Here is a 12180-nt window from a genome sequence, read left to right as displayed (position 1 = left end):
CACAACAACCAAGGGCTGAGGTTTAAAGTGTTTCCTTATGTCTGTAGGTCACCAAGACCTCACACCTCATAGATGCTGTTCATGTTTAAAAAACAAAGAAAAACAAAAAATATCAGCTGATTAGAGATAAATCAGGGCACTGAGTTATGGGTGCATCTTCTACTTTGCATATACTCTTTCTTTTAAAATAATACTTTTTTGATACTTTTGGTTTTCTAGCACAAGTTAAATGCAAAGCGATCGAAAAGTTCCTGAAAGTTAAAAACGAATTTATATTTTACCAGTCTTGCCGTTAAAGTCATCTTGTGCATTTTCCAGACCACGTTCAGTTCGGCTGATAATTTGAAATAGCTTTTTGGAAGCTGTGTTTTGACACATCTAAGAATTGACCGCAGTGCTTAATAGAAACAGACGGTCCCTGAAGGCAGCACATCAGTCAAGTGTTTGATTGTGAGCACACATTTGTTTTCACAAATGTAAAGAGAATCAGAGCAGAGTTAAAATGAATGATCCATGCAATGAGATCTATTGCACGGAAACACAATAGGACCTTTTTGTGTATTGAGAAGCAAAATATAAATGCCAGACATGCTAACATGTGAGGCAATCGTGGCTCAAGAGTTGGCAGTTCGTCTTGTAATCGGAAGGTTGCCGGTTCGAACCCCGGCTCTGACAGTCTCGGCCGTTGTGTCCTTGGGCAAGACACTTCACCCATTGCCTACTGGTGGGCGGTGGTCAGAGGGCCCGGTGGCGCCAGTGTCCGGCAGCCTCGCCTCTGTCAGTGCGCCCCAGGACAGCTGTGGCTACAATATAGCTTGCCATCACCTGTGTGTGAATGGGTGGATGACGCTTTGGGGTCCATAGGGACTAAGTAAAGCGCTATACAAATACCAGCCATTTAACAAAGAGGAGCTTGAAGGGGAGATTGGACAAATTGAAATGAGGTATTACTTTTTTATTATTTTATGGACTGATTTCCAGAACTTTTTGGCCACACCTCATATGAGTTAGTGTGGCCTTAACTTCAAATAAATATAAGTTGTTTGTATTTCTTGTGATAGTACTTATGGAACTTACACTTTCTTTGAGGACTAGTTTAAATGGATAGTTATCAATCAATTTGCGCTGACCCCTAAACTTAGGCAGCAATGCTACAGAGGCTATATATCTTAAAGTTCTCATTCATGTAGGTTCCATTGTTTTGTTTCTAATTTAATATGTTGAATATGTCATCTTTATCAAAAGGTGGTTTATTAATATAACAAAGAGATTAAATTTGTCCTGGGCATTTGACAGCAACTCCAGGAAATAGAAAAAGCTCAATGAAATGATCAAATAAAACACATAAATATCAGACAGCTTCTGATCAGCTTTGTTATTTCTGGTTTTGTTTTGTCATGCTGCTGCTGATTAAGGATTCTACTTTTCTGAAATGTGATATATCCCTGGCTTAAAGCTACAACATTCCCTTTCAGTTGAAACAGAGGTTTGAGCAGCACTAGTTCAGTATAAAACTCTCTTCACCTCAACACCCAGCCCCCTCCCTATTACCCAGCTTCGACCTCACTGCCAACTGCTGGCGGAGCTCTTTTCCTCAGCCCCAACCTCAGCGTGCCCCGAGGCTTCCTCTGTGAGCAGTGAGCAATGTGAGCGCTGCAATTCACTCTAAGCATGAAGGCTGAGGACGCTTGGATGCATCCTGTCGTCATTGTGGATGTGTGGGATAGGAGATCTGGCACACAGTGATGGCTCCATTGTCCAGTTCATTTCTAGTCGTGTGGCTAAAAATGAAGAAAAAATGCAAACGCACACAAGTACAGTATCTTTTTTGGCAGCTTCAGTGGCACCCTTAGAGGATGCCTCCCTTCTCTAATCAAAACAGATGTTTCCCCCCGTGCCATATGGTTCACATACCTTTAGTACTTATAGCTGCAGGAAAAACAGTTCAGAAAGGGGACACACAGTAAAGTTGGATGTAAGGCTAGGGTATGACGTTCTTCCTAAGCGCTGCTTGTCACCACACACAGTTATTTAACTCATGTTTTTTTTGTGGAAAAATACACCAGTGCTTCTCACAAACAGTGGTCTCATTACAAAGTCTTTATTCAGCACTCGATGATAAGCAAATGAATCCAGGCGGAGAAATTGCTTTTTTGTTTGCAGGCAGTAATTAAGTTAACTGGCTGGTGTTCCCTCATGACTGCTTGAGAGACAGCTGGATTTTACTGGAGCTTTTATTCCCTTTATTAAATGTCTTGTGGTTAGAAAAGCACATCACATCTTGTTATTTCTTTAACAGCTTTTAAAAGAATAGTGGCATTTCCTTTATTAGACTGTTCACAAGTGTGATGCAAGAAATACCTACTGAGTGCAACAGACTTAAAGCCCAAGGGTCCTTCAAACGAAGTTCTGTTCTACCTTTTGTGTTGTTTGGTGCTGATGACGCACCTCTTATAGTTTTCTGAAGACTTAGGATTTTAATATTTTATGTGTATTTTTGTTTTGTTCAATATATTTTTTCATATTATTCAAGCTAAATTTTTAGTCCATATTAAAACAGTTTCTTGTAATGTGTGAGATTGTGCATATGATATGTACATATTGTATATACAATTCTGCCAAAATTCTAGTTGGACCAGTAATATCCATCCACTTTCTTTAGATGGATGGATGAAGTCTATTCTAGCAGAATCTGTGTTCACTCTGGATAGCCTGCCAGTCCATCACAGACCAGACAGAGATAGAAAGTAATCATAATCACACCTACGGCTCAAATCATCATTTAACCTAACAAGCATCTCTTAGGGACGTGGGAGGACTATTGCGTACTTGGAGGAAACCCACGCAGGCACAGGAAGTTGTATTTATATAGTACCAATTCACAACAACAGTTGTTTTGAGAAAGGTACTGAGAGAGGAATCTTTAATGATCAGATTTTTTATGAACAAGTACTTGGTAATGTTGAGAAGTAAGAACTCCTGTTCAACAGGAAGACACCTCCAGCAGCTCCAGGATACAAGGAGGACAGGCAAATACTACGAACAATTGGAACTGAGGGGGAAGTCAAGAGAAGAGTACAGTGACCAAGGACAAAACAGAAACTATGGAAGGAAAAGACAAAATTAATGACATGAAGTAGCGACATATACATGGGAAGATGAAAAGTAATGCTCATGGGAAGTCCCCCCAACAGCCTGAGCCTATAGCAGTGTAACTAGGGAATGATTCATTCCTGACTGCAGGCAACAACAACAAAAACGTTTTTTAGCCTAATCTGTAAATTACAGAGTGCGTGTGTCTGTCTGGATTAGATTTAGGTGCACAGGAGAGGGCCTGATACCCGAAAGCTCTGTTTTCCATTAGGTTTTTAAAACTCAAGGAATCACAAGTAACAGTTATTGGATTGTTTTTTTTCTTTTCCTCGAGTTATAGGTTTTTGTAATCATTGGTTCTTGTCTATTGCTGTCAGTTTTGCGTCCTTTGATAAGTTTCCAATGTTTTTCTTCTGCTCCTCCAGCATGATTAGTTTAATCTATTTTATCTATTTATTCACTTGTTACCTATCCGGTGTTAATCTCCTGTGTTCAATCAGTTAATCACCCACCCACACAGCCTGAACACTCACAAGCTGTCTCTGAATTTCCTGAAGCAGTGTGCAGAAACAGTTCTCCAGCCTTCTTGGACATTCCAAAGCTCTTCTTTGGATGCTGATTGAGTTTTGTTTCGCTTTCTGTCAAGATTATCCAATTCTGCTTCAGTTATGTTGACGTCTGGGCTCTGGAGGCCCGTCCTTGACTGATAGTGACTGATGCATGCACATGTTGTTGTTAATTTCATTAACACCAAAGCAGCTGAAACTGATTAAAAACCTCCTCTGGTACTTAACTGACCAAATCAATATCCCACAAGTTTAATTGACTTGATGCTTTACTCTGATTTAAACATTTTTTGAGCACTTTATATGCAGCCTGTCTTGACTAAAACAGTCATTTTTACCTGACAGAGGAGCCTCCCTTTGTGTGACCTTCTTGTATGTATATGCAATTATTCAAAACAGGGATATGGGAGGGGCCGGCCCAGCACTTCTTGTTTATATTGGTTCATGATATCACTGGGTACAACCAATAAGACACATAAGAAATGGTCTCCAGTATGAAGAGTCGGACAGCACCAGGCCCCGATATTATTCATGCCCAATGGCTGAACAAACTGACTGCACTCCATGAACATCTGGCAATACAAATGAACCAGCTGTTAGTTGATGAGAGACACCCAGAATAGAAGGCCGGACAGTCCTGATTCCTAAGGACCCCAGGAAGGGAGCGGTCCCATCCAACTACTGGCCAATAACCTGCCTCGGTACCACATGATGTGGCATACAACACTAGAGGCCAACTTCAAACCCATAGCAAGCTCATCAAGTGCAGGATCTACCAAGGAGATGCTCTGTCCCCACTGCTGTTCTGCGTAGGTCTGAAGCCCCTCAGTGAGAACATTGACAAGACTGGCTACGGATACTGACTACAGAACAGAGCAGTTGTCAGCCACCTCCTGTACATGGATGCCATCAAGCTGTATGCCAAGAGTGAACAAGACATTGATTCACTGATCCACGCCACCAGGATATACAGCAATGACATTGTAATGTCATTCGGACTGGAGAAGTGTAGTCGGATGGTAACAAAGAGAGGGAAGCTAGTCAGAACTGAGGAGATCGAACTACCAGAAGGCAACATTGCAGACATAGTGGACAGCTACAAGTACCTGGGCATCCCACAGGCAAATGGGAACCGTGAAGAAGACGCTAGGAAAGCTGCAACCATCAAGTACCTACAGAGGGTCAGGCAAGTCCTGAGAAGTCAGCTGAATGGCAAGAACAAGATCCGGGCTATCAACACCTACACCCTGCCCGTGATCAGGTACCTTGCTGGGATAATGAGCTGACCAATGGACGAGATAGAAGCCACTGACATCAAGACCACGAAACATGCACCATGAATGGAGGGTTTCACCCCAAGTCCAGCACCCTTAGGCTGTACTCTAAGCGGAAGGAAGGAGGCTGGGAACTGGTGAGTGTCAGAACCACAGTCCAGGATGAGACAACAAACATTCAAGATTACTTACTACTGCTTGTAAGATGACCACAACCAATCACGTGTTCAGTGAATACGTCTGGCAGCAGAAACCCAAGAAAGAGGAGCAAGAGGAGGAACCCATCATCGAAGGACAGGCCCCTGTGCCGAGTATGGCCTGGAAGTCTGAGGTCAAAATGGGAGATCCCCCCGTAGGGTGGTCAAGAATGACCAAGCTAAGACCATGTGGGACTTCCAGATACAGACATGCAAAATGGTGTTGGCTAACCAACCGGACATAGTAGTGATGGACAAGCAGAGGAAGACCGCCGTAGTGATGTATAGCGAGACCGAATGACAGCAACATCAGTAAGAAGGAACGTCACTACACACTGCTCCCCGGGCGCTGGATTGGTAGCTGCCCACTGTTTCACTGAGTGAATGGGCTAAATGCAGAGGACAAAGTATCCCACGCGTGGGACTATAAGGAGTTTGGAAGTAAAGTAAAAAATATATATATATAACTTATAACTTTTTATTAGGGAAACCCCTCAAACCTTTTCTCTCTGTACAGTGAATCTATTGCACCTCAACTCCTAGCCTTAGACTTTCAATGGTGCAGCAGGCGGTGGGCTAGGGCTCCTCGCTAGTAGCACACATGTTAAGGAAAAGCCAGAGTGTTTTTGTCATCCCTTTTTGTTTTGAGACCTCGGCTGGGGGAGAAATATACTGAGCACCATCAAAGATCTTTGGAGCAGCTTTCTGCCCAGCGGACTCAACACGGCTCATCTGTCAAGCACTTTTATACGCGTGCATTCTCAGTCTCGTAGGGGAGGCCTTAGTATCGGTGCATGAACAGTCCACTTTTTATGCACCCTCCTCTGTCTCTCTGTTTTGCTGTTCTTGCTGGCCAAGGGCTCCTCATCTCTACACTGACTCCTCTCATGTGGTCACCCTGCAGTGATCAACAAGGACACTAGTCTCTTTGCACGCTGGGCTTAGATGTCAGTGTGCAAAATAAACGTGGATGGAGAAGGGAGTGTGACATTTAATTTGAGTAATTTGTTTCTTTTTACGCTTCACTTTAAATCTGCTTCAAATGAGATATTTCCAATGCAGGTGCAAATGCAACTTTGTTTACTTTGTTACTTAATTATTTTGTTTTACCTATAGCTTTTTTTTCTGTTTTCCACGTGGCACTGCTGTGTGGTATCTCTGTATGATGGCTGTTTGTTCAGTCATGCTGAAGCCACAGCCAGTCACATAATCGGCTCAGCCTTGTTTGTTGCAGCTGAAAAAGATATTACAATGATAAGTGGCAGGGTAAAATGGTACAAAATCCTATAATAAAGACTGAAATCACTGGATTTTGCAAGCTAAAAAATATAAGAGAATATGTTGTATTTTAGCTTATAAACTCACAAATTAATAATTAAATGTCTTAATTATTAATATTAAACCGTCTTTAAGGACAGATTTAGGAAAAAGGAACAAATGCAAAAGATATATAAAGAAAATTGTAATGAATGTTCCTCTTTAACTCATAAACCTTCTTTTCCCTTGTTTAATGCAGGACTTCCTGGGCCAGGCCTTCTGCACACTGGGTGAAATTGTCGGCTCCCTGGGAAGCCGCTTAGAAAAACCTTTGACGTAATTGGCACACACCACACAATGCACGCACAATGACCAACAGTCAGCACACTCTTGGAATATGATTTTTGCCATTTTAAAGTGATGGGCAAAAATATTTGTATTACATTACTCTAATCTGGGAGTCAATGGGTAGCTCAAAAAAGCTGTTAAAATTTTAGATCATGTAGGCGTGAACTGAAAATCAGCATGTGATTTTAAGATTGCCACTGTTTGTCTTCGAAGTGAAGCAGCGGCATGAAAATGAGTAATGATGTTGATGAAAGCCTACGGTGCCTCCAACAGCCAAATGAGATGAACACTTTAACAGCAGTAGAGCTAATGACAGACTGCAAACATGCTGAGATGGTAAAAATCAAATATTGAAAAAGGACAGTTCACCCAAAGTGAATGTGTCAGTGATGAGCTCACATCTCCTTTTTGTAGAAGCCTTAACTGAACTTAAGACTTAAAGAATCTCATCAGAGATATTTTAAAATCAATGAATCTGTGATTTCATCCTCTCGGTCGCTAATTATAGCAGGAAAAGAAGCAGTGATTAGACCTGTAGCAGTTCATGTCAAATTTACGCTCGATGGGGTGTTTATGTTAGCTTGGAAGCATCCTCTAGTGCACAGGAAGTCTGTCCCCTGCTAGCATTTTTGACAGTTTCTCTCCAGTATCAGCTAGTACTGACAAAAATAAACATAAACAGTAGAGTAGTACATTCAGAGGAAGAACCGAGCTGTTAGCCTAACTGCCAACATGCCTTCCATACTGAACAGAATTACAATTATCATCACACAAGTGATTACACAATCACAATTCAATCATCAATTTGAAAAAGTACTAACAAGTCTGGTTTGAAAAGATTGTATTTTGAAGTAATGACAAATTGTCAAGGTTCCCAGCTTTTTAATCGTACTAGTTGTAGTAGGATTCATTATTCAGCAGTAGATCAGCAGATTCAGGTTTATTTATCTCATAGGCATAAATTTGTACACAACTGATCAAACCTGTGAATAGGTTCAAATTACAGGTGAAAACAAGAACAAGATACAGAACTATGCAAAGGTTTTAGCTACTTGAGGTATTTATATTATTATTAATCACATAATACTAATGGGTTTAGTGACGAGAAGAGCAAGTCCAGCAATTTCTTGGTTCAAATACAAATAATTTATCAGTATGTAGGGCAAAGGTCAGGAGAGAGGTACAACAGTCAGTATCCATAGCCATTTGTAAAACACGGTGGAGGCTCTGTCATGGTTTGAGGCTGCAATTTATCCAGCTCTGTTGAGGATCTCATCTACTATCACACTCTGCCAATCCAGTAAAAACCATACCTGGGTAGAAAAGTGTATAATGGAACACTATCATTCATATTGGGCCTCCCCGGATCTTGGACAAGGCAGATAACATCCAAAAAGAAGTTTATTTTATTTTTTTTCACGAAGAACAAAATACAATAATCAAATTGACTTCAGTGATGCACAGAATGCGTTTTAGTCTGCGACAATTTCAACTCCACGTGCGCACTTTAAAAAAACATGGCAGTGGATTGTCAGAGCTTTAGATAGAGTTGATCGGCTATCCAGATTTGTATCCAGATGTAAGTCTTAATTAAATAGGGAAGTCAAAGGTACAGACATTTGCTAATATATTCTCATGAGTTTTGAATGCTTCATGGGTATTTAGAAAAGCTAAAACAGTTCAAGGTTCTTTAAAAATATTTCATTAATAATACTTTAAATATAAACAAGGCTACTGCACGAATACAGCCCAATTTAAAATTACACAGAAGTGAGAGTTTCGTTTACTGCACGAAGGCTCCTCATAAATCATGGACCAAAGTTTTCTTGGAAAGCTTTCTTGTAAATTCTCCAAGAGGTCTTCAGACTTCTTTTTGGTTGTTAGCTGCATCCTCATATTATTGCAGCTTCAACCCACAGAGCAGAACTAAAGAACCTGTTCGTCTTGTTTTAATTTTCCACCAAAGACAGTGAGCCATCAGCTGTCCAACCATGGTCTGATCCCCATGTCCTCCAGTGGGTGTCCTTTTTGTGTGTGCATATGTGTGTGTTAGAGTGGGCGAAAGGGAGAAATTGAGTGAGCTGAAAGTAAGTGGCCATACTGGCATCTACATCCATTAGTGTGTGTCTCTCTCTGTCAGTGAGTGTGTGTCTGTGTGTGTCAGAATCAACGAGCGGTTGGAACTGAATGGGTTTCCTAAAGAATGATACACAAAAAATATGATGTAAGAATGTGTTGCTGTCACTAAGTTATGTAATCATCTCTGCCCGCAGTCATTCACTGTCTTTTAGATTTGTGATTGTGTGTGTTTGTGTCTTTGTGCTTTCTTTCTAGCACCTACATGTTTTATTTGTAACTTTTTTAGGATTTGTGAAGATATTTTTAGGTATTCGTCATTATTCTGCAATTAACATTTGCAAGTCTGGGCAACTGTGTGTGTGTGTGTGTGTATGTGTGGGTGTGTTACTTTGTTTGTGCTCCTTCCTAAGTTGAAAGCATTTCACTCCTGCTCAGTCGAGTGGCTCTGGATCATACAAATAAAAATAAAGCAGCAACAACAACAAAAATAGAAGAACAACTGTAAACCGTAGACTGTATATGGATGATGGACTATTTTGTTGACTACCTCTTTGAACCCTTGAATGTGGCATTTTATTTGTTGTCATCTGGACTTCTGGATGCCAAAAGTGACAATGTTTGGATGAGAATGTAAAGTTATCGGCTGAAGTTAGCTTACTTTGTTAGCAAGGTGTTACGGCCCTAGCAGGGCCTCCTCCTGAAGGTGCCTGTGTGGGCGTGTCCTTCAATCTTTTCTGCCTGAGGTGCCACCCTTTCTCTTTTACACAGCTGACTCACATCAGTAATTAAAGGGACACATTTTGTTCCCCCCCTCATCGCCTAGACCCCTTTTAGGTGAACGTAACACAAGGTGCATCCAGCAACTGTATTGGTGTATGGCACAGATCCAGATACTTGGTAATTAAAGCTAACATAAATGTAATCATTGAAAAAGCTCAGCACAGATGTTTTGGAAAGCCAATTCCAAAAATGGAATACTGTGTAAACTGTACTTAAAAACCTTATGCAATGATTAGCAAATTTCATAAATCCATATTTTATTAATAACAGAACAGAAGTAAGAAAATGCACAATTTTTAACAAGTATTTTTGGGGAATTCTTAGCCTTTATTATGATAGGAGAGTTGAGAGTGCAAAAGGAAAGCTGGGAGAGAGAGCAAGTGGAAGATGGAGAGAAAATGGCCCGGGGCGGATACAAACCCAGGCCTCTGCAATACCCTCACAGCATATGGGTCATTTGCTTAGTGACAACCAGAACATGTACCATTTTAAGAAAAATATTAGCTCATTTTGAATCTTTGTGTACTTAAGTTTGTAAAAACAGCACATGTTCACTAAACAGCCTTGATTTTGCAGCTTCTATATAGAAATACACAGAAAAAAAACTGCACTTTTTATTCAAAGTAAATGTTGAGTCAATCACCATATAGATGCTACATACCCTGGGTAATTTATGTGCCAGTTCCATCAAGATTGAATCAGTTGTTTAGGAGTGAAGGTGTTTAAGCTGTAGTTGCTTTATAGCATATAGCTTTATCAGTCAAGAACGTAAGATTGAGGCTAATTTACACACATGTAAGATACTGACTGTGAGCACTGAAGGGGATCACAGACGAAAATTCCAATTCAGTGACACTTGTGATGTCACGCACTGATGGTGTCAGGCTTCCTCTACAGTGTTTTGTACTCCATGATTTACGCACTGTGTTCTTCCTCTGTTTCTCTCTGTGGCTCTGTCCATCTCTTTTTTTGTTCTTTGTCTCACCATTTCTTCCATCTGGCCCCTTACTGAGCAATCTCTCCATGTACAGTGGCTTCATTTCACTGAAGCTTCCCTGTTCATCCAAAGATGCCTGTGAATCTCAGGCAATGGAGAAATTGTCAAAAACTTGCTTAGATCAGCCATAAATTTCTCAATTTTCTTATTTATTTAAGGCGCTTTCTGCCATTATTGGACATTACTTAGCCAAAATAAATGATCTCTACCCTTCCTTACTCTGGAGCAGGCCCGGGGTCTGTGGCATTCATTTTGTCTATTTTTAGTGGTCAGCCTCCCTTGGCTTTATTGGCTGAATATTACGCTTCGCCTGCTCAGGATGCAAACAAACATTTCAGCTGAAATGTCACTGGATGTGGTTTGCATTACTTTGATGTTCTTTTCTGAAGGTTTTCATTCAGCATTAATTAATATTTACAAATGCAATCAGGCAGTGACTGCAAGAGAAAACATGAAGAGGAGAAATTAGATGCAGCGTCTCCTGAAATTCTCTCATTTTCAGCATTTTGCTGAAACTCCTGAACAACCTTAAATATTCTTATCATACATATTTGCCCAAAACCCCAATCTGTGGTGAAAAGAAATGCCACAGGAAGATGAACAACCAAGAATTCAAAAATTCAGATTAGAATGACAAAATGCAGTTTACTACTCATGAGTAGTATAGATATACTCTATAAAAAACTAAGATGACAAATAATACTGTGAAGCACTAAATATAGTATGCATGCAGTAATAGAACAGACATATACAGTGTAAAATAGATTACATTTAAAGCATTTAAACTGGAATCAATGCGGTCAATTTCCTGTTTTGTTTTTCTTTTTTATAGTGGAATCCCAGGAAAGAAATGTGGCACTGTCATAGTGAGAGCAGAAGAAGTGAGCAACTGCAGGGTAAGAGTCTGTTTGGTTCACCTGTTGGCCATTTTGAAGTGGACTTTTCAGACTTTGAGATGCTGTGCTTTATTTATCCATATTCTCTGGTTCTTTTGTCTTCTTCAAGTAAAAATCACACAGATCGAACTAAAATTGTCCAACATTTTAATATTGTTTTCACACATAGAATACACGTATTCGTAAGCTTTACACACGACTTTGCACTATGGAGTTGGAAGGATAAAAAAAGCATTTAATTTAATGTCAAATACCCCCATCTCAGTTAGAAAGGCTAGTTACTTGTGTCGTCAATATATTCATATATTTAACAATAACTTGTATAAATGAGAAACTGTGCTTCTCCCTCTGTGACACACATAATCCATTGTTGGTTAATTCACCTGCTTTTGATGCTAATGAAATGAAATCCCCCCTGAAACTGGAATGCTTTTGCAGGTTTTGCAGGTGGCCACAGACCTTTGCTCTCTCCTGAATGGTGCTGAGCTGTGTGCACAATAAATGATGCTGGGACCTGATCCCATGCTCATGTAGTCTGTTTCTGACAATATAGCCAGAAACATGCACATGAGTAGTCTGCTGGAGGGCGTTTTGTAGGGCTCTGGCAGTGCTTCTCCTGTTTCTCCTCTCACAAAAGAGCAGACACTGGTCCTGCTGCATGGTACAGCCATGTCCAGCACTCCCTGTGCCTAT

General features: G+C 40.5%; 1 protein-coding gene across 2 annotated transcripts in view; it reads left to right on the top strand.

The window, feature by feature from the left end:
* Positions 1 to 12180, top strand: part of LOC102799554 (copine-8-like) — a 73863-nt gene that overhangs the window by 32642 nt on the left and 29041 nt on the right. For both annotated transcript variants that reach the window (XM_087844405.1, XM_087844404.1), the window contains exons 6-7: positions 6647 to 6723; positions 11424 to 11487. In XM_087844405.1, coding sequence (XP_087700531.1) covers positions 6647 to 6723; positions 11424 to 11487 — 141 coding nt within the window. The remainder of the gene's footprint in view (positions 1 to 6646; positions 6724 to 11423; positions 11488 to 12180) is intronic.

This window comes from Neolamprologus brichardi, chromosome 7, assembly GCF_056152115.1.
Source record: "Neolamprologus brichardi isolate AB-2024 chromosome 7, ASM5615211v1, whole genome shotgun sequence".
Lineage (NCBI taxonomy): Eukaryota > Metazoa > Chordata > Actinopteri > Cichliformes > Cichlidae > Neolamprologus > Neolamprologus brichardi.
This window is presented reverse-complemented; position numbering and strand designations above follow the sequence as displayed.